This window comes from Candoia aspera, chromosome 4, assembly GCF_035149785.1.
Source record: "Candoia aspera isolate rCanAsp1 chromosome 4, rCanAsp1.hap2, whole genome shotgun sequence".
In the NCBI taxonomy this organism is placed as follows: Eukaryota; Metazoa; Chordata; class Lepidosauria; order Squamata; family Boidae; genus Candoia; species Candoia aspera.
The window spans coordinates 43,876,088-43,900,357 of NC_086156.1; the positions used below are offsets into that span (position 1 = coordinate 43,876,088).

General features: G+C 37.3%; 1 protein-coding gene across 2 annotated transcripts in view; it reads left to right on the forward strand.

Annotated features, from left to right (window-relative positions):
• Nucleotides 1-23,965, forward strand: part of ANO10 (anoctamin 10) — a 78,426-nt gene extending 54,461 nt beyond the window's left edge. Inside the window, exons 12-13 of one of the 2 annotated variants that reach the window (XM_063303944.1) lie at nt 3,617-3,733; nt 11,067-11,193. In XM_063303944.1, coding sequence (XP_063160014.1) covers nt 3,617-3,733; nt 11,067-11,156 — 207 coding nt within the window. In that variant the 3' untranslated portion in view covers nt 11,157-11,193. Of the gene's footprint in view, nt 1-3,616; nt 3,734-11,066; nt 11,194-23,385 lie in introns of those variants that run through there. The other variant, XM_063303943.1, reaches the window with a different exon arrangement.
• Nucleotides 23,966-24,270: the final 305 nt, after the last annotated feature.

Sequence of the window (24,270 nt, forward strand, 5' to 3'; positions counted from 1 at the left end):
TTATATCACAAAAGCCAGTTTGGTGTAGTGGTTAGGGCATCTTAGGCATGAAGCCATCTGGGTGACCTTGGGCCAGTCACTTTCAGCCCTAGGAAGGAGGCAATGGTAAACCACTTCTTAAAAAATCTTGTCAAGAAAACCAGGGATTTGTCCAGGCAGTCACCAGGAGTCAACACTGACTTGAAGGCAAAAAAAGAAAAAAAAAAACATTGCTAATATATTTTCAGAAGTTGAATGCATTATTTTAGAAATTTATGCATCCCTCCCTCCCTCCTTCTTTCTTTCTTTCTTTCTTTCTTTTCAGGACATTATTTAGAGAGGCAGATTTATTTTCTAGATTTAAGGTTATATTGAAAGGCAGATAATCTTTCTTGGGTTAATGAATGGCAATTTTTGCCTCCTGGAAACTTACCTTCATGGACCTTCCTGGAATCAGCGTGTTTGATACTCATTACAAATCTAGGATTCCCCTTCTCTTTACATTAGCTAATAGGGAAAAGCAGTTTGTAATATATTTAATTCTTCCAATCATGCTAATTAACACTGAAGAAGAAAATAGCAAGGCATTTCTTTTGTTGGAGAATCTGAGTGGAGGATATAGTATAGAAAATTTGATAGGATTAAACAAGGAATTTTTGTTATTTGAGGAGCTACAGTGTATCTTTTGCTCCAAAGTGCAGTGTTTTCCCTTAAAATACTTGCTGACATTAAAGTATGGACTGGCAGCCATAAGTATTTTTGAACCTTTCTCTAGCATTAAAGGATTTAACAAGTCTCTAATAAAAGTATTGTTAGAATACATTAAATTAAATGTTCAAGGTAATAGGGAAGCATGGAGTAAGGGATGTCTGATACATAAACATTAATAGAGGATCATTTTGGTATCTGTTACATTTCTTTAGATATATAAAGTGACAGAAATTTGAAATATAAATAAATAATTAAATAATAAAAAATTATTGCTTCACATCCATTGAACAATTATGCATCTCTAAAGGAGGAAATTGGAGGGTACAGATAATGGTTGGCAACGTGGTACTCAAAATACAGCATTGGCTCAAATGATTGGTAACGTGGCTTCCTTTTGGACAGTTGTTATTTCACATATTAATTTTCCCCTGGAACACTGTTTTTTGCAGATACTTAGGCTCTTTTAAACTATTTACCAGCGGCCTGGAAGTTAACAGGAGGTCAGTGAAAATAGATATTGCATGCATTTATGATTGCAACAACCGTAATAATAATGGAAAGGCACACATTCTTCATCAGTTGTAACACGATCTAAGGAAGTTATTTCTCTTTCTACATTTGAGCAAGCATTTATGTACCGGAAGTGCTATTTATAGGATGGTTAGAGATTTAGATCGTATATACAGTTTGCATGCTTAATGTCCTAGTTCATACTAAGTATGCACATACTGTACTGGCTTGATTTTCGAACAGTTTACTGGAAAGTAGCAAACAGTCACACACAAACAGACAACTGTGCAATCCCATGCATATTCTGGAAATGCCTTGCCCAAGAGCCTGGCTGTTACAGAGTTCAGTCCAGAGTAAAAACTGAGCACGGGTTTGGAGATACATAGTCCAGAAATCCAATCACCAAGGAGGTGAGTCAACTGATCCAGGTAGAAGAGCCTTGGTTCAGGAAGCCAAGAGGAAGCAAGGACACAGGAACACATCTTCAAGGTTAAGTCGGTTGTTCTCCACAGAGAGGCTGCCTACTGGTGGCTGCTCTTAAATAGCCCAATGCAGCTGTGGTTCAGTTGCAAGTGTTCATGCCTCAGCCTCTCAAGGAACCATGCAGAGTACCTCTGCTTGGCTCTCAGAAGCTCCCGACACCTCCTAAGACTGGGGTTCTGCCAGGATTGGGTCCTACATCCCCTGACTCCTCCCACTCCTGCTGATTGTCAGCTGGGTCAGCCTCAGGTGGTTGATGGCTTGCTGACCCTTGAGACTGACAGATTCCTAGATTAGGCTTTTCAGCCTCTGACTCTTTCGAGTCAGAGGAGATCATAACACCAAATTTTCCATTTTTGGTATTGTTTTCGTATTACTAATAATTTAAATAATTATTGCCCCAAAAGTGAGACTGAATACATATTCAGTCTATGTCTCTTTCATGAAGACATGAGACATGATGTGAGCATGTATGTAAGACTAAACAAGTTTTGTTTAGTATGTAAGAGATGTATGCTTTGGAGTGTTTTTCCTTTATCCCTATTCTTTTGCATATCATAATTTAAAAATGAAAAAAAATCATTGATAAGGTAGCACCATTGATGAGATGAAGGAAATAGCATGCTGAATCCGATCAAGAGAACAACCTTGCTTTTTCTTATTGCCATCCTCCAATTTAGTTTGGGGTAGTTTCAATATTTAATCATGCAGATACAAAGTGTATATCTGAGACTGAATACATATTTATCCTCAGTTTGACATGCAATGCTAATAATGCTTGTTAGTCTGTTTATATAGACTTTTAAATATTTAGGAATTAGAGTCCTAATAGAGTTCACTGTGAAACTGTCACTTCTGAATTTCATGATATCTCTAGCTATGTCCTGGTTTTAGACATTTTGAGACATGCTTCCCTTATCATAGCCATGACTGGTCATCTGAATTAGAATAGGATTTGGTCCAGATATCAAGAGAATTTAGAATTAGAAACAACTAGCAGTAATGGAGAGACTGCTGTGAATTACAAAACGTTATATATCCTTACATGCATTTTTTTAGGCTCTACTATAGCAGAAATTAGGATGGACCCAAACCTTATGTAAGGCCTTAAAGACCTGGTTCTGTGCTCAGGCTGGGGCCCTGGGTGTGTGAAGAGACCTGTCTTCTGCCTGTATTTGCATCTGTTGACTGTGATATTTCCTTGGCTTCTCTGAATTTTAATGTTTGTAATTGTTTTTATTTTTATTTAATATTGTTTGCCGCCCAGAGTCACTTGTTGAGATAGGCAGCTATACAAATTGAATGAATGAATAAATAAATAAATGCATAAATAAATCAATCCAATCCTAATTAATGTGACTTCCATAGTATCAGTACACCTTGTTTATCTGATTGTAGACTGTATCCTGGCAATAGTAAGGGGCAATGAGGGCCTAAAATCCATGACAGGGAGCTGTGACTCATGTAGTTTGAAGCAATAAGCCAGCGCTAAAGTTGCAGGCTTCTACAATTTGGTTTTGAATGCATATACTTTAAAAGTTGTCTGCTTTTAAAAATACAGTTGTAAAATAATTATTTGGGCTGATCTGCCCTTATGTGTAATATTTGCTGTCATCATGGTCTAATTGAGCAATAGCATTATTGCTATTGTAGAAAATATTTTTTCTTTAATGCAAGCGGTACCAAAAGAGGTCATTTTGCCCTTGCTAATAATTACATAGAATTTTGTATGAATATCTAGAGGTATCCCCCCAGTGGATTTTTTCTCTCACTATCTGGAGTAGCTCAGAAAGATGGTTCTTCAAATTATGATGGTTCAATTATGCTTATTATCAGCAGTTAAACTATAAAGTGAATATTTTGGCACAACAGCTTGATCAAGATATTAAGTCCTCATTCTTGAATGGCATTTTATTCATCTTTTTTTCCCCCCCAGCATTTAGCACTAGCAGTGAAGTTTCTTATGTCATATGTCATTGCTGACAAACCCCAAGATATTGAGCTAAAATTGGCAAAGCTAGAATTTGAATCTCTGGAAGCACTCAAACAACAGGTAAGAACAAGACAAACACTGAGAACTGTGTTGTTTTTCTTAAATAATTAATTTAATTTCATTATATAAAATTTAATTATTCATTTGTTTAAAAATTATACAGTGATCACTACTGTTCAGTTTTTAATTTTTAAATAATAGTTTTAACTTATAATATGTGTCTTCATGCCTGTCTGTAGGTCTACATGTATGTGTCTACACCATAACCTTCATATGCATTAATATAGAGCGTTAAGGATGTTGCTTAGAAAACTTACTTACTTTGGCATTTAATGTATCCTTACTAGGTCAAAAACAGAATGGTATTTTCCATATGAAGATACATTCAATAAAAACTGCATTTGATGCCACAGTCTTTCCCATTAACCTTTCTTTTAATAGCTGTACAATGCCCCATTGATTTTCTTAGCTATTTTTATTAAATATTTATTGGGCACCATGTATGTCACAACTGTAACAGCATGGTTAATCCAACAAGACATATAGGACAAAAGACTATCATAAACATCTAATACAATACACACATTTCTTCCATCTCAGCCCTCACCAATATGGTCAGGCTGGTTATAGGGAAAAATGTTATTATAATATGGCAAATATTAAGATTCTGTTTGAGCTATCTGTATGCAGTTCTTGGTGTGTGTTTTTGTCCAGGTCTTCTACAATATAAGCATCACAACAAAATAAAGCTTGAATCTAATGTGTTGAAGTTGAATTTTGCTTTTCTCATATTCAGTTAGTGAGAAGAAATAGTGACTAGACAGCAGTTTACATACCATACAGAGAAGATTTTAACTACACTGCAACAATTCCTTTTACTTTGTGTGCATGTATGTATATATTCAATGAGGTAAATGCACATATACATAAACTTATACACAACACACACAGGTAAGACATAAAAAACTTGCCCCAATTAAATCTTAAGTACAAGCTTTTAAATAAATTTGGGACTACATTAACATTTCACAGTCTTTTCTTATATGTGAATCATTCCCTTATAATTAAAAGCTTTTGAAAACCTTCACATAATCCAGAGATCAGCAGTATGATACTTACAAACACTATGTCAGACATGTCCCTTTTAGATGATGTCTGCATAACCCTCAAATTAAAAATCAGTTTACTTGTAAATAAAAATTGCATAGGAGTTTCATATTCTCATCTGAATTCTTGTGATTATTTTGGCTTGTCACATGGCATTTAAAGAACACAATGTTTGGATATTAAATTATTCCTTGCTACGATTTAATGAATAATGAATAATGAATAGATGGCATATAGAGGAATAATACTGTCTCAGCACTGGTTTGGAAGAAGTTATCTTACTCCACAATATTAAAATGAAAAATCCCCAGAGATTTTAAAATTCTTTTTATAACATTAAGAGAAGGTTAAACAGAGGAAGGGGCATAATGGAAAGACATGTACTCACATTTTTCTTTCTCCATATAAAACTGATATTGTTATCCATTACATTTCTATTATTGACTGCTATATTGTCACTATACTGCCATTCTGCTTATATTGAATCATCCCACTGGTGCCAACATTATTTTCAGTCATCAGTGTAGAGTGCACCAAGTATTTTATAATCTTTCATAACAGCTCTCTGACCTAAGCTATTAATATCTATGCCTGAGAGATGAATAACTGTAGCTGAAGAATAATAATGCCCAAGGTCATCTGGAAGATTCCCAGTCTATTAATAAGATACAGCAGCTCTTTATCATTTAAAATACTGTGTAGGGAAAATAATGTTGTTAAGGAACAAACAACTCTCCACTGCAGTTGGAATTTGTTTTTGATGCTTGCCTTAAGTCTTACATTAATACATTACGTTTGCAACATTGTACAATAATTTGTATTAAAGAAGCAACCAATATTGATCAGAAGTTTTATATTGCTTCTTTCTTTGACTGCAGGAGAAGAGATCCTGCATAGAATGAAGTGCTTGTCATAATTTTTTATGCAAAGCTAATAATTAACATCTAACAAAAATTAATAGATTTTAAAAGATGAAGTACATTTGTTGAGGCATGCTTAGCATATATAAGGCTGAAGATTCAATCACTAATATTAACTGAAATCTTTGAAAACTTGGTATCATGACCCTTTATGTATCAGTATTGTTGAAATGAAGATCAAATATCTGCAGGTTGAAAAAGTAAAAAATTTCAATGGGATCTACTTACTTTTTCACGTGACTGTAGGTAACCTATTTCTTTTCTGAGCTTTGTGCAACTTGTGAGTAATAACAGGAAATGTGAGATAACACCAAGTGTATTTTGCAGGATGATAAATGTAGCTCTGTAATGAGGGATAATTGAGTATTAACATCATATGCATAAAAGTTTAATTAAATAGGTGAGAATGTTACATAATCAGTTATTTGCTGTTGACGTAATTGAAGGAAAGAAAGCCTTCAAGAAAATTAGGAATTATTTTTAGATTGTTTGGCTATTTTCATCACACTGAAGCCAAATAGATCATTGTAGGTATAGTATGTGTGTGTGTGTGTGTGTGTATATGCAGATAATCATCTTTGATTGATTGATGATAAGAATCTGGCAGAATTTGATTTTCAAGTTAGTTTAAAATTAATAGCTACAACAAGTTGTGATGCTGTAGAAAACATGAAGAGCAGAAAACAGCAAAATGATAAAGATGCTGCAATTGGTGAGGCTGGAACCGTTGGGGCTCAGGCCAATCAGAACCATTATGTAAACGTTTGGAAGATGGCTCTGACTTTCAAGACCAGGAAAAGCAAAGCAAAAAGTCTGGTGACTCTGAAAGATACGAAGAAAAGGAAATTTAAACCCTGGAGCAGTCATATAGAGAGCGAGCTTGATTCTGTATTTTGCAGTAGGCAGTTCTTCTTGCTTCTCTACGATAAAGCATATCTGTTGTGTTTGTGCAACTTCCACTGTAAGCAAGTTTCTGAATTTGAAGTTGAATATCTAGGAAGTTGAGAGTTGTTGCTTTGCCTGATATAAAATCTGATACAGATGAAACAAGTTGTTTCTATTTCACCAATACTGTAATCATTTAGCAGACCTCACCTTGTGAGAACACTGGGAGAAGGGCTGCTGAAGAAAATCCCATACAGTCATTTTTTCAGTGATAAGAAGGATAGGTTTCAAGCTTTCCCTCATAGTGACCAGTTGAAGTAGTTGGTTGACAAACCCAGAGAAGAATCATGGGAAGGGGGAGGGTGCTAGATGCCAGTTTGTCGGACTCACCATTAGTCAGCTGGAGGGAGTACTGGTTGGAGATTTGCTGTGGTGGGAATACTGAAGATACTTGCAGGACAGCTTAAAAGCATCTTGGAAGGTTTGGGGAGTGAACATGTGGCTACATGGGAGTGTCCTGAAGTGATCCCTTACAGATAGATTTATGGTTTCTATCAGCATAGCTGTTGATATGTATTCTGAGCTGTAGAGGTTGGTTATACTGTTCTTGTCAAGTACTGAACAGTATAAACTACAACCTTTTAGAACATACTGAACACAGGCAACTGAGCCACCCACGAACAATACCTCCTCCAATGTGTCTGGATTGAGATTCATTTTGATTTGAGACATCTTCTCTTTTTTCAAGCTAGACAGAGCTCTGATCCAGTCTGAAGAACAGCACAATCTTTAATGCTTGTTGTAGAAACAGAGTACAAGATTTACAAAAACAGAGAGAAAAAGCAAACAAAAATCATGTATTTTCATGGTCTGCAATGTTGTTTCACTCTAATGATACACTTTGCCCTTCAGTGTTAAAGATGAATGCTAGAAAGTCCTCCAAGAAATCCTCTGAGCATTGGTCTTAATAATGCAGTACAAAGTTTGCCAGTCCTTCACTGAGTATTGTAAGTTCCACCTACCACAAAGGGAAATTATTCATTATTATTACAATTAGTTACATCCAGCTTTGACTTTATCTTCACCTGCCTTTCTCCCATGCTCTTCAGGTATCCATAGGGTGTTTGAGGGTAATATCCATAGGGCAGGGGAAATGAGACCTGCTTTTAATAAGGAGGGTGTCACTAGATGGCGGAACATGGCTAATCTTGTCTGGGCTTGGAAGCCAGGCACAGTTGGGCATGGTTAGTAGTTCAGTGGAAGGCCACCAGAGGATGCCAGGGCTGTAGGCTAATCTGGAACATTGAAGAACATCCTGGAGGAAGGCAATGGCAAACTACTTCCATATTGTTGCCAAAGTGACTGACCATGGTCATCAGGAGTCAAAGTCAGCTTAGAGGCAACTGTTTCTTTACCTTAGGTAGAGCACAATGTCAAAAAGTAGACAGCTCACAAGAAGACATCAGTCAGTGAATTTTTCTCTTCTGAGAGACAGTACTGTTGTGTGGGCATTATTAAGCCGGGTTACGAGCCTGCCAAATCTCTTCTGCTTATCCTTAACCTTAACCTTTTGTTATCATATTTGCTTTTTTATTTGGAAGCAAAAAGGTATACAAACAATCCTGGAGTTCATGGAGCCTTCTAGAGGTAGATCATACAAGTCTTTTTCTATTCTGCCCATAGTCATTCAAATAACAGTGCTCACATAAAAAAGCCCTTCAATTTGTTATTGCTAAATTGCAGGAGGGCAACCCGTGCACTACAACTACTCTCCTGTACTTTGGTTGCAGCCCCAGAGCCCCATAAGACCATGTTTCTGAAATTAGGCACCATGATTTCCTGTATTATAATAATAATAATAGGCAAAATGTTTTTATTTAATCAGCACCACCCCTAGTAAAATAAAGAAAAAAAAATCAGAACCCAAGTTTAAGCCATAGACCCTATTCCTGTTCTCCATTTAGATACTACTGCACTGCTACGTCCAGTGTGAACCTCAGAAGCTTAAAAAATTTAAATAACCAGTAAGTGATTGCCTACAACCATTTAGTTCACATAATCCAGTGAAGGAGTAACTACAGAAATGCTGTCCAGAGCCCTGGTTGTTTAAACTTTGGAAGAAAGTAATTCAAAACAGAGAGATAACTGCATTTGTGTGTGTCAGGCTGTTGCTGACCTCTAATGCAAACCCACTTAGCTGTTGCCTCCAGTGAAGTTCATTCCCAAGGCTTTAGTTGATCATTGAAAGATATCATACCATCTGTAGTCAATTCATGTGTTGAAATGTGAATCAGAATTTAACAACTTTAGCATAGGACAGGTGGCATACAGTTTTCTCTATTTTGTGGTTGTATTAGACAGATCTCAGATAAATATCTTTAACTTGTGTCCATGCCAGGCGGCCTTTTAAATTTTAAAACCTACAAAGAATCGTGATGGCCACCTGTTCCGCATGACTCAGTAATACATCAAAATCTTAACTTCAGGATATGCTAGAGAGAAGAGTTATATGTCTCTTCAGTTGGCACTTCATGACTTCAGCCCTTACATAATGTCATAATATATTCACTGTTGTGGTCACACCACAGCATCCTACACTGTCTGAATAGTGTTATTTCTTTGTGCTGTTGGAACTGTTTCTTTCCATACAAAATGCTTTCTTTTTATTCACAGTAAGCTCATCTGACTATCAACAGCCATTTTGCCCCAGGCAGTTAAAATAAGTGTTTGTCTACTTGTGTGTGTGCAGTAATTTCAAGCAAGCCTTAAATATGCAGGATAGCTCTCGCGTTAAGGATATTCCTGAGACCTTGTTTGAATGCTGAAGCTTTTTAAGTCTTTGGATCATTGCTGTAAAGCAATAATAACACGGGGAAAGAGAATTTACAGCTGCATGGGTAGAAAGCATTCATGCTTAGAAACCTTTGAAAGCTTTTTGACTATACTGAGACAAAAAGGGGATTATATACACTGTGGCCGGTCAGTCTCTCTCTCTCTCTCTCTTTCTGATTTGTACTACTTTTGCAGCATTTAGCAATGCTGTTGCCATTTCGTATATAAACAGACCTGGTTCCAGTGAGAAGGCAGGCGTTTCTACTGCTTGATCAGTGTTGGCCTGTTTGGCCTTAGGGTGATTCTGTGGAAGGCCTTAAAGCAGAACTTTCCAACCTGGTGCCCTCCAGAAGTGCTGAATTAATGATTCCCATCATCCCTGACCATTTCTCTTATTAGCTGGGTTTCTGAGAGTTGTTCTGAACAACTGCAAGCCAGAAGCTTTTAGAAAGACAGCCCTAATTTTTCCATCCCTCTGCAGAGTTGACAGTTGGACTGCCACCTTCACATATATCAGTTAGTCATCTTCCAGAAGTAGAATTCCCTGAGCTCCAAGGGGCTGGCACATTTCTCACATACGGTATCAGTGAGTAAGGTTTCGTAGCTGTCAAGAAAGATTTTCACCTTTGGGATAATATATCCAGTGCTTGAGGAGCAAACAGTTGCAATCCCGTGCAGAATTAATTAAAAAAATATGACTCCTGATATAAACGTTTTTCTGCTTCTCGAATAAAAGTTGTAGCCTGCTTTAGCTGCAGTGCAGGAAATCATAAGCTTCCGATATGTTTCAGTTACTTACTTTGTTATCTCCTCATTTGGAAGGTACCTAAGAATGCTTTCCATAATACAAATACAAGGCTTGTATGAGGAGATTAGAAATGAGTTATGTTCAAATATTCTACTATGGTTATAAACTGTAGATTGCAGAATGAAATATTACGATAAGCGCCTGGGACGTTCCCTTTTGATTTCCCATTTTGAAAGTATGGTTCAGAATGCATGTGTAAAGTTCTTCCAGGAAACCATAGAATCTGAATATGAAATTCCAGCCAAACCCAGTAACCCCCAAATAATCCTTGATAGTAGTTTTAAAAACTTACTTCATAATATGTTGAAAGGACCAAACAAAAATATTTTCGAAACCTATATACATTGGAACATATTCCAATTATAAATAATCTTTAGTATCATGTTTAGGAATATCCCAAATACAACTGGCAGTACTTCTCACCTTTGGAGAGCAGAATACGGAGTCTGTGTACCTCCTACCCTCCTGAATGAATAGCAGATACCCACAAGCAGGTCTCATACATGTATGTGAGATGGGCAGCTATATGTATATGGAAATGTGCACGAGCATTTGTGAATTTGGTGACCATTTCAAAAGCCTAATTTATATGCCACTCTAATGTATTTTTATTATAAGTACTAGAATATAGGATGTAATAAAGGAATTGACTTAACAAGTGCTCCTTCCTATCAGAGAACACATTCAGTTTGATTTAATTGTTGGGAATATATAAAGAATTCAAGTTGTTTGAAATATGCTATTTTTTTTAAATCAACATCATTCTTTATGTGGACGTAAGATTTGGGCTTCCAACTAGATTGAACTGTTTAATTTGTCTTCTTTATGCCTCACGTTTCAGTTGGAACACTCAAAATGCCTGGCTCTCAAGGATTTTTATGGACAGGTAGAGAATGCATTGCATCTTGGAGGAAAGCCCAAAGCACACTAAAACAAATAGAGAAAGCTTCTCTCAGTGAAAATTGCAGGGCTGGTCAGTGCATTTTTTTAGGCTCTACTATAGCAGTGAAACTTGTAGTGAGCTGAATATAGGGCACCTTCGCATTTATTTCTAATTATGTCGGGTTGATGTCAAGTTCATTTTGCACTTGGAGTAAAGAGCCTTCTTCCTGTAATACTTTACTTCTTTTTCTAAGTTGATGTTAATAATACTCTTGTTTGTAAAAATGGTATTTTGATACAAAAGTGTTTCCTATCTTAGATCTCTGTACAATTGTATGCTTAAATTATTGAATGACTCCAACTTTTCTAGTCTAGTCACAGTCAAAATAGGAGTGAGGATGACCTGAGATCACAGACTTCCATTCTTGTTTCTATATTTATGCAGAGAGCTTTACCACACAGGCAATGGAAACATTTTATGGCCATAGCCATTCAAGATATTATTATAGCTACAGAATTGCTTTGAGCTTTGGCCGTCTGATGCTGTGATGCATGTGGTCAAACATAAACCAAAGGTGAAATAACTTGTAAGAAGTAGTTCAGAAATTTACTCAGAATAAAACCGTAACAGAAGATCCAACTGTTGCTGTACAATTGGTTAAAATCAATGAATTCCTATGAACTTTATAATGTGGCAGGATCTCTCACAATTCAATACCTCTTTATAAACGAATGATAATCCACATTCCAGCCATCATTTGGATAAGATGGGATAGAGCTTTCATACAGCTGCAAAAAGCTGTGACTTTTATTGTTCATTTATTCTGAACAAAAATGAACATTTATTGTTCATTTATTCATTTATTAAGTGGATTCTGACACTTCGTGATCCAATGGACATCATTCTTCCAGAATTGCCTTTGAGTTCTTGTAAGCTTATGCTTGTGCCATCAAAGATAGTATCTAGCTATCTTGCTTCTTTCAGCCTTTTTTATCGCTTTTTATATTTTCCAAGTATTCAGATCTTCTCCAGAGACGCTTGCCTTCACATTATGTGTCCAAAATATCCAATCCATGCATCCCTCTGAGTTGAAGTCCAGACATCTTAAAGTTGCTAAGGTTGAGAAACACTGCTCTAGATGGATGGGTTGACAATCCCATGGTCCCAACTATGTCACAAACCTTTTCTTCCATGCACCAAGAATTATCTGGATGGGCAGTCTTTTTCCATTTTCTCAAGGAAAGTACTATTTTCATGCCAGAGTTGGGGCTAACCTAGATGGACAAATGGTGGCAAACTCACTCTGACAGACCTCCTCACAGTGGCCCTCACAAAGCTCCCTCTGTAGATCTAAGTCCACGGGAGCCAGGGAAACATGCTGCTCTACCCCTTCAATATCAACTGCCCAAGACAGAGTCCAACACACAGGCTCCAGATCAAATTTGAGGCAGTCTAAAAGAAAGTCAGGTAATCCCAATCCTTCCAGCCAGCCAACATGTCTTCACAACTTCAAACAGGATCCAAACAGCATCCAAGTGGTCTGATAGAGCCTGCAGTTACACCACCAACCACTCTTGCTGCCATCTTGGCCATTCATTAGATGTTTAATCTGTATCATGAATTTCCCCACCACTATAATAATGGCCACCTTCCCTTGTATTTTATAGCTTTGTTAGCTTTTGTTATCGGTTATTTTCTTTTCGGCTAACAGAAGCCTTTGTTTGAATATCAGCTTGCTCAGCCAACTAAGCTAATGTCCTTAAATGCTGTCTCTTTGGATTCATTTTTTAATTGTCAGTTTAAAAATATTTATACTTTACTAATAGTAAATAAATTAGAATACTTTATGTACATGAAAACAAATTTTCCCAAACAATTTGATAGCCATAAAATGGGACGATTGTTTTAGATACTCTGAGCATATTGTAAAAGAGGAAGCTAGGTTTTTGTGGTCTAATATTCTGTTTGGTGGAGAGCCATCTTAAATGTAGGATTGCCTTCCTTTTTGGTAAATAAACTCATCTGCAGTTAGCCAAATTACACATAATGGAATTCCAAACCTTTAAAAAGGTACATTTTGTTTAGGTTTATTTGTTTTTCCAAAATATTTTAAATATATCACACAGGCACAGATGCTCTGGACTGATGGAGAATTATATGGATGGATTATGGCTTTGACTAATTGTTAAAATCACATTGTTTAAGGGCATTTTATTCTAATATTAATTGTAGACAGTGCCATTCCTCCTCTCCATGCTCATGGACAAGAATTGTGGGCCTATAAAATGCAACATTTATAGGAAAAGAAACAGTTTTGTGTTCAGGGAGATTCTTGATAAAAGTACTTAGGCCTGATTATTTCCTTAAAATATGATTACACTGCCATATTTTATATTTCAAAGAAATATATGATCACATTGCCAGGCATCAGGCAAAATAGCTTTTAACATCATTGTCTGGACATATAATAATAATTTTTCTGTATAATTTTGGTGGATTTAAAACTTACTTGTTCTGTATATCAATTTGTTTTACAATAAAGTTCTCAAAACTGTACTATACACTTTTATGAAATGCCCATTCTATAAAATGGGGCGAAATGATAAGATGCATCATGTATGTTAAACTGATTCATATCCATTTTGTTGGTCAATCTGTTTTGAACAGCCAATTGTACAATAAGTGTAATATGTGAGAGAGATAATTATGGATTTCAGGAATCTTTTTATCAATGCATGTATTCAATTAATTTATCAAAATGCTTATTCAAAGACTATCAGAAGAGAATTTTGGTAAGTCGCCATGGCCGATATTATTCTTTGGATTCCTCCAAGAAGGAGTCAGAAAAAGTGTAGCTGCCATACTAAGATCTTTTCATACGATAGGAGATAATTATATACCTGATGGACTAAAAGTATTTGAGGCCAAAGTAATACCACAGCTGTCCTACAGCTTCCAAATATGTGCATATAAGAACCTAGAACCATTAGAAGCTGTACAGACAAACTTCCTAAGAAGTCTGTTTTTGGTTCCCCGTTGTGTTCCTTACTCAACCCTTCTGGCTGAAGCTGGAATGGTTCCAATTAAAAATTATGCCCAAATAGCACATGTCAGTTACTGGCTCAAATTAATTTTCAACCCAGGTTGTCTGGCTTCTGTGACTCTTCAAGACAAATTCCAGGCTTCTTGGCGAAAAGTACTTGGTACCACCTTAAGCCATTGTGGATTCTCCCCCAATGTAGCTTTACATTCTAGTATTACTTATGTCCTTTTATAGTTATCTATCTTAGTTATCTATAGTGTTTAGATTATTCATTGTAAAATTAATTGTAGCTTTACAGGATTCTCTTGCATTTTAATTCCTGTACTCTAATTTTACGTTAATAATTTTATCTTTATCTTACTTTATTCTATCAATATGATTTTTTATTTTTATTTCTATTTTAGGGTGACTGTTACATTATTAATTCTATGCTGGTCTATGACCAAAGTTAATATCTGTGTGTGTATGTATGTGTATGTATGAATTGTGAATGTTTTCAGATTTATTACAGATGTAAGCTATAAAATAGTATGCACTTTTAAAATTTACATTGTCATTTTCCAACCAGATTATTACATATAACAACAACAGTAATAGTAATAATAATCAACTTGTATGCCACTCAACTCTCAGTGACTCTAGGCAACTCACAGTAAAGAAATTACAATAAAATCAATAAAAAATAAAGATAAAAGATGGCAAGTATGATGAAATGAGGGATCTCACTTTCCCTTGCCGAAGGCTTGGGTGAAGAGCCAGGTCTTCACAGCAATTCTAAAAAACAGCAGAGTGGGGGCTGTCCAGATCTTAGGGGGAACCTTGTTCCAGAGGGCAGGCACTGCTACAAAGAAGGTGCATTTCTGTGGTCCTGACAGATGGCATTGTCTAATTGAAGGAACCTGGAGTGACCAACCCGGCAGAATCAAATCAGCCAGGTAGATGTTACAGGAGACAGGCAGTCCCTCAAGTAACCAGGCCCTATGCCCCATAGGGCTTTATAGGTAACAACCAGCACCTTGAATTGCACCCAGAAGCAAACTGGTAGTCAGTGTAGCTCACAAAGCAGAGGTGTTACATGGGCATACCAAGTGTTACATGGGCGTTACATACTTGTACATTCTGGACCAGTTGAAGCTTCCAGGTGGTCTTCAAGGGCAGCCCCATGTAGAGAACATTGCAGTAGTCAAGCCATGAGGTTACTGGGGCATGAGTCATCAAAATATTTTGAGAGATCTTTTACAATTTATCCTTTTGTATAAATCTGTCTCAGCCAATCTGTTTTTCATAGATTGTGGTAAGAGCCCAGCCCCTTACACATACCCCAAAAGACTTGAATTTTTCCATCCAAGAGTTATGCTACAACCATCTAGCCAAACCAGAGATGTGCCTTCAAAAGAAAGTATGGAAACTTAAGCAGATATATCTTAGTAGGACTTTGTAGATTTCTTTAAAAACTTAATGTGTTTAATCACCTGCCTATTAAAAATGTAAAAAGTTTGATTACTTACAGGGTTAGAGGATAATCCACTTTGCACCGTGATTGGCTTACTAACTGATAAATGTGCCATCAAGTTGGTGTTGACTCTTGGCAGCCCCAGAGATAGATTTTCTCCGTGATGATCTACCCCTAACCTGGTCCTTCAGGTCTTCCAATGGTACAGCCATTGCCACTGTAACAGAGTCCATCTATCTTTGCACTTTGCACAAACTGTTAATATTATAGTCAGCATTCAAGACTGTTCAAGCTAAAGCACTATCATTACAGTTGTTTATTTGTTTAGTTGCTTCTGACTCTTCGTGACTTCATGGACCAGCTTACGCCAGAGCTTCCTGTCGGTCGTCAACACCCCCAGCTCCCCCAGGGACGAATCCATCACCTCTAGAATATCATCTATCCATCTTGCCCTTGGTCGGCCCTCTTCCTTTTGCCTTTCACTCTCCCTAGCATCAGCATCTTCTCCAGGGTGTCCTCTCTTCTCATTGTGTGGCCAAAGTATTTCAGTTTTGCCTTTAATATCATTCCCTCAAGTGAGCAGTCTGGCTTTATTTCCTGGAGCATGGACTGGTTTGATCTTCTTGCAGTCCAAGGCACTCTCAGAATTTTCCTCCAACACCACAGTTCAAAAGCATCGATCTTCCTTCTCTCAGCCTTCCTTATGGTCCAGCTCTCGCAGCCATATGTTACTACGGGGAACACCATTGCTTTAACTATGCGGACCTTTGTTGTCAGTGTGATGTCTCTGCTCTTAACTATTTTATCGAGATTTGTCATTGCTTTTCTCCCAAGGATTAAGCGTCTTCTGATTTCCTGACTGCAGTCAGCATATGCAGTAATCTTCACACCTAGGAATACAAAGTCTTTCACTGCTTCTACATTTTCTCCCTCTATTTGCCAGTTCTCAATCAAGCGGGTTGCCATAGTCTTGGTTTTTTTCAGGTTTAGCTGCAAGCCAGCTATTGCACTTTCTTCTTTCACCTTCATCATAAGGCTCCTCAGTTCCTCTTCGCTTTCAGCCGTCAAAGTGGTATCATCTGCATATCTGAGATTGTTAATGTTTCTTCCAGTTATATTAACTCCAGCCTTGGATTCCTCAAGCCCAGCATGTTGCATGATGTGTTCTGCGTACAAGTTGAATAGGTAGGGTGAGAGTATACAGCCCTGCCATACTCCTTTCCCAATCTTAAACCAGTCCGTTGTTCCGTGGTCTGTTCTTACTGTTGCTACTTGGTCGTTATACAGATTCTTCAGGAGGCATACAAGATGACTTGGTATCCCCATACCACTAAGAACTTGCCACAATTTGTTATGGTCCACACAGTCAAAGGCTTTAGAATAGTCAATGAAGCAGAAATAGATGTTTTTCTGAAACTCCCTGGCTTTTTCCATTATCCATCAGATATTGGCAATTTGGTCCCTAGTTCCTCTGCCTTTTCTAAACCCAGCTTGTACATCTGGCAATTCTCGCTCCATGAATTGCTGAAGTCTACCTTGCAGGTTCTTGAGCATTACCTTACTGGCATGTGAAACGAGTGCCACTGTTCGATAGTGGAACATTCTTTAGTGTTTCCCTTTTTTGGTATGGGGATATAAGTTGATTTTTTCCAGTCTGATGGCCATTCTTGTGTTTTCCAAATTTGCTGGCATATAGCATGCATTACCTTGACAGCATCATCTCGCAAGATTTTGAACAGTTCAGCTGGGATGCCATTGCCTCCTGCTGCCTTGTTATTAGCAATGCTTCTTAAGGCCCACTCAACCTCACTCTTCAGGATGTCTGGCTCTAGCTCACTGACCACACTGCCAAAGCTATCCCCGATATTGTTATCCTTCCTATACAGGTCTTCTGTATATTCTTGCCACCTTTTCTTGATCTCTTCTTCTGTTAGGTCCTTGCCATCTTTGTTTTTGATCATACCCATTTTGGACTGGAATTTACCTCCGATGTTTCTAATTTTCTGGAAGAGGTCTCTTGTCCTTCCTATTCTATTGTCTTCTTCCACATCCGCGCATTGCTTGTTTAAAAATAATTCCTTATCTCTCCTGGCTAACCTCTGGAATTTTGCATTTAATTGGGCATATCTCCCCCTATCATTGTTGCCTTTTGCTTTCCTTCTTTCTTGGGCTACTTCTAGTGTCTCAGCAGACAGCCATTTTGCCTTCTTGGTTTTCTCTTTCTTTGGGATGTATTTTGTTGCCGCCTCCGGAACAATGTTGCGAACCTCTGTCCAGAGTTCTTCTGGGATCCTATCTACTAAGTCCAGACCCTTAAATCTATTCTTCACCTCCACTGCATATTCCTTAGGAATATTAGTGAGCTCATATCTAGCTGACCTGTGGGCCTTCCCTAATCTCTTTAGTCTGATCCTAAATTGTGCAAGAAGAAGTTCGTGATCGGAACTACAGTCAGCTCCAGGTCTAGTTTTTACCAACTGTATAGATGTCCGCCACCTTTGGCTGCAAAGGATGTAGTCAATCTGATTTCGGTGTTGTCCATCTGGTGAAGTCCATGTATAAAGCCGTCTCTTAGGTTGTTGGAAGAGAGTGTTTGTTATGCAGAGTGAGTTGTCTTGGCAAAATTCTATCAGCCTATGTCCTGCTTCGTTTTGTTCTCCCAGGCCATGCTTAACTGTAATTCCAGGTGTCATTTGACTGCCCACCTTAGCATTCCAGTCTCCCGTGATGAAAATAACATCTCTTTTAGGCGTGTTGCCCAGTAGGTGCTGCAGATCCTCATAGAACTGCTCTACTTCACCTTCTTCAGCATCTGTGGTTGGGGCGTATATTTGGATCACTGTGATGTTAGATGGCTTGCCCTGAATTCGAATTGAGATCATTCTATCGTTTTTTGGATTGTATCCAAGCACAGCTTTAGCCACTTGACTATTAGTTATGAAGGCTACTCCATTTCTTCTGTGGTCTTCTTGTCCACAGTAGTAGATCTGGTGGTCATTTGATGTGAAGTGGCCCCTTCCAGTCCATTTCAGTTCACTGATGCCCAAAATGTCTATCTTTAATCTTGACATCTCACCAATAACCACATCCAATTTGCCCTAGCTCATAGATCTTACATTCCAGGTTCCAATGGTGTGTTGATGCTTAGAACATCGGATTCGCCGTTCACCACCAGCACCGTCGGCCGCTAGCCGTCCTTTTGGCTTTGAGCTAGCTGCGCCATCACGTCTGGGGCTAGTTGAACTCATCCTCTGTTCCTCCCCAGTAGCATTTTGACCATCTTCCGACCTGGGGGTCTCATCTTCCGATGGTATACCGATATATCTCTGGTTGTACTGATCCATTGAGTTTTCACGGCAAGAATACTGGGGTGGGTTGCCATTACCTTCCCCAGGAATCGCATTTAGTCTGACCTCTCTGTCATGACCTTCCCGTCTTGGGTGGCCCTTCACGGTTTAGCTCATGGCATCATTGAGGTGCTCAAGCTCCAGCACCACAAGGTAATGATCCTTTGCTGAAGATCATTACAGTATATTACATATAATACTGCCTGTTTCACAAATTATTATGTCTACATTCTAGTAGGCACAAGAATTTCATTCAATGTGGTTTCTCAAAGTACATTTTGTTAATTTTAAGCAATTATATATTGCAAGAAAGAAGTTGAAGTCCACCAGTTACTGGTGATTGCTTCCAATTTTGGATCTATATTCATATTTTCATGACTTTTATCTAAATTTCAATACTCAGCAGTGCCTGAAATCATCTACTTTTAATAGTTATTCTGTCATAAAGCTGTGAGATTTAGCAGCTCAGTGCAGTGGCTTTTTAAGCTTCAGTTATGTGGCAGTGTGAGATTATAATGATGAGTATTAAGTAAATGTTAAGTAAAGCAAGAAATATGTTGTCATATGCCAAATCCAAACCCATATATGGATAGAAATTTGTATAGTACTGCAACTTCAGTTGAGTCCTAAAAAAGATGCAAGTTGATTCATTTTTAATGGTTCATTAAAACTAATGAACAGCTGTGGAACTGAGCAAAAAGAGTTTGTGAAAAACAGATACAAAGTTGAGTTAAAAACTTCTCACTGCTGATTTTTTGAACCCATTAAGTTTCTTTACTTTGACAACTATGTTAATTAAACATAGTGGTGGAAATTAGCAACTTAGACATACATTGGGTGGGCAAGATGTATGCATGACACTGGCCATAGTTTGTGTGACTCTGTCCAGGTCAGTGATTCTAGTGCTGCACAATGTGCTCAAGAAATAGTAATAACACTAAATCAGACATGGGCAACTTTTTGGTTGTCAGAAGCCATACATAATACTGGGAAGGGAGATGCAGGGGCCACAGTAGGTAGGAAGATCATGTAAGCGAGCAGGGTGTCTGTATTCTAGTTTGCCCCAATTTTGGAAGGGGACAAAATGGATGGACCTCTTTGCTTTTTTTAAGCATTCAAGATTTTTAGGATATTGTTTTTAATGAGTTTTGCCATCTCTTTAAATAAGGGGCAACTGTGCTGCTGATTTTTGACAATTACTAATAGAGTTCCAGAGGTTGCCAAATAGAGTTGGGGGTATACACATGAGAACCTGGGCCTTCCTGGTGCCAGTCCAGCACCTTAACCACTACCTACACTGACTCTATTTGCTATTGCCTCCTTTCCAGTGCCCCCAGTTTGCTTTGGGGAGAAAGGATTCAGTTCAATTTTTTTTTAACAGTACAAGTAGAGGAGTATGTATCCCCCAAAGTTCCCACTTTCAATTGAGACTCTTTTTTCCAGTGCAAATAGTAGGATGAAAAAGCTAGTCTAGATTTGAACTGCAGCAGAAAGCAAAGCATTAGACTCCAGTTCCTCACACATGCCATTCCAATATCCTGATCTGAATTGGGGCCCTTCATTTGCTACTTAGTAGTAGTAGTAGTAGTAATAGGTTTTAATTGATTAGTCAAAAGACCATATCAAACTAAAAAAAAAATGTCATACCAAAACCAGTAAAACAGAATACTGTATGTACAATTATTACACCACTTTAAAATACGTTTAAATAAGTTCTTCGCCTCTGCAAGCGACCCCAATCTGCCCTAAAAAACAGTCTCTCATTTAGGTAGCCTTAATTATGAACTGGTGATGCTGCTAATTACATTTACATTTACACCCCAAAGGAGGTAAGACAATCTAATATTTGGGTCCCAGTAAACTCTTCTAACTAGTAAAGGATGTAGATGCCAGGTTCTCACTGAGACATATAAATGACAAACAGAGCATGCACAATACCTTCAATAACTCTGAACTTTCTTTCCTTTTTTTAATAATTTTATTAAAAGTTTTAAAAACAAGGGTAAAAACTAATGCAAACTAAAACAAACTAATACAAACAAAATACAAACTTCAGAAAGCTAAAAGTGCAAGAAAGAAAGAAAAAGAAAAACAGAAAGGGAAAAAAAGATACAAAGAATCTTTACAGCAGTTATCAGTACAATTGTAAATTTATCTCTTACCCTATGGGTACAGCATAACTCTTCTTTCTATAATCTATCCTGTCCAATCATCAAAACCATAAATCATAAGTTCATTTTTTTCTGTCTTATGCAAAAAGTCCATAAGGGGTTTCCAGTCAGCAATAAACGTAGATACTGTCTTTTGTGTAATCAAAGAAGTCAGTTTGGCCACCTCAGCAAGTTCCATCATCTTCATCAACCATTCCTCCATTGTAGGTATTGCCAGATCTTTCCATCTTTGTGCATACAGTGATCTTGCTGCAGTTATCATATACAAAAACGAAGTTCCATGACCTTTTTCCAACTGTTTGTCCATCAGTCCCAGGAGGAAGATTTCTGGTCTCAATTGTATATTAATCTTTAAAATCTTTAATCTTAATCAGTGGATTTTAAAGATTAATATACAATTGAGACCAATAACTGTTAATTTTCTTTCCTGATACTGTATTTTCTGGAATTGCCTGTATTTTACCATAGAGCTCAGCAGTTCACATCTTGCCCTGGTTAAAGACTGTTTTTTGGCCCTGTATCAGGCCCATAGTTAAATATTTTCCTGTTTTAATTGACCTTTTGTTCTTGGCCAGCCACTTTAGGGATTTAGTGCTTATAAGTAATTCTGGGTAAGTTTGAGCACTGACATGCAGGACTCTTCAGTTGATTTCCTTGGCTGGTTGTCCAACCAAAAATAGATAAGAATGTAGATCCATTTGTAGGGTCCTCCACCAATAATTAAAGGCTTTGATTAGAATGCATGCCTAATTTGGCTCTGATCACAGGGGCTGGAGTGTTTTATCAGTTCCCAAGGTGGATCTTAATAAACAACTTTATTTTTTTATGAGTAGGGAGCTTTTAATGGGCCCCACAGGTTTGCCCCAAAGGTAATTAATTTAATAAATTAAGTTTAGAGACAATGTGCCAGGCTGGTTACAAATGAGCAGTTTTAAAAGCATGTTAGAGCTTACCCTAGCCCGCGTTGCACATCTTTTGAAGTGGCCTACCCACAATCCCATCTTGGGAAGTATCACACTTACGTGTGAAAAGGATTTAATTTGTTTTATAAGCTCCCCATCCAGATGCCAATTATATTTCACATGTACCAATTGAAGAGAATATTTGTAGCTCAGGGTTGAACTGTGGAGTCCTTGGTGATCTCTGAGCCTTGCTGTTTTCTTATAGACGTTTCATTGCCAGACTAGACTGTCACACTGAAGATGTTGCCTAGTCTGGCAGTGAAACATCTGCAAGAAAACAACAAGGCTCTGAGAGCACCAAGGACTCCATATTTCATGTGTCTCTTGCCAAATGCTATCACTTTGGACTTGGTCTTACTAATTTTGAAGAAATTCAAAGCACAATATCCAGAGTTTTGGTTGAGGGTTACTTCAGCAGAGAGAAATGAATTGAACATTCTTCCTGTTCTTATTCCACTATAGAACTGCAGTATACCTACAAACATTAACAAAGATCTTTAGATGAGGTATCATTATTCAAAGCTGGGCAGACAGCTGTTTAAACTTGGAACATCCTAAGTAACTAGTTTTCTTTTCCTCCCATGAATCAGTTACTCAGTAACAAGCAAGAGGAGAAGTAGAAAAGCACCTTGGCCACTTTGCAACCTTACAGTCTTCTGGAATTTAGTTTTAATTGTCCCTTTCACAGCAATTGAATTACATTCATACATATACAGAGACTTGTGGTTTTTATCAACTCTCTGCTTTATATGAAGCAGTTAATATCATTTATTTATTTAATAAGTTTATATGGCCGCCCATCCCATATACATGACTCTGGGCAGATAACAAAAACAATAACCAAATTGTCAATAACATAAATAGCATAAAATAGCAGCTGAGAACACTCACAACATCTGCTTTCCATCACCTTTGTGTTGAGCCCTCTATTAATTATGATATGTTCATAGTGAGAAATAGTTTCTTTCAGTTTATCAATCAGCCTACTTTTATTAATACTTGATAGTCCACATGTGGGAAGGGGATTTTACAATTAAAATTGTCCTTACTGAAAACAAGAAACAGATACTTAGTGGTTCAAACAAAAATCAAATTATTCCTGATGTTGGGAAGAGGCTGGTAAGAGCATGTTCCATATACATAAATTATTCCTATAAACCATGATGCTTTAATTTTTTTTCAGTGACCTCAAAGAATAATTTGAGGCAATATTGATGAAATGACTATTTTTTCTCTTTATCTATAAATGGACAGTGTCTGCATAACTTTTCTAATGTTTATGCCTTATGATTTCCTTTCAGCAAATGAAATTGGCAGCAGAGTCTCTGAAAGAATCCTAGGATGATAAATAGAACAGCTGAAGAAGAATATACAGTATTAAGAACAAGAAATGCCTGATACTCTCATATGATTTTGAACTGTATGATCAATTTTATCTTCATCACAAAACCTTGTTGCTGTAATTTTTTTGCATATTACAATACAGCCCATAGAAACTGATTAAAGCTGTTCTTAAATCTTGTTAGAACCCATAGACACCATCTTAATCTGCAATTTCTTAAGATGCTTATGCTAATTTAATAAGCATAACTATAAATCTGAGCTGCAGCTTTGGAAGGTAACAGTGATATATAAGGTCATATTCCTGTGGCATCTTCATATTAAGACTATTTGGTCTCTTTTTGTAGAAAGCTCACTACATGATCTGCATTTAAAAAGAAATTAATTTTGTCTTCTGTAAAATATAATACAGAAATTGCCAGTTTAGGATCCATACAAAGCATGGGTGCTTCATGAAGAAATGTGTACTGTAAAATGTATGAGACAGTATATGCTGTTTTAACTTGAACTATTATTACCTATTAAACTTACTAATTTCAAGGAGCTGGAAAACAGTCCATTTGGCATGAAGCTTAGTTAACTTGATTCACTCTCAGGATACACCCTGCTTGTATATTCTTTTTACTCAGCATCTATTTTACTGGGTCATTAAAGGTAGGCTGTGGTAAAGAATAATTTCATCTGCCCAGCAGTTATAGCAAACTGCTTGTTGTAAATCCCATTTTCCCCTTGTGTTTACTGGCACATTTGTCTGTCCCAAATGCTTTTTTAATTTAGAGCAACTTTTAAACAGCTATTTTTTTTTCCAGCACTATGATATGGCCCACAGTTGAGACAGAACTTCC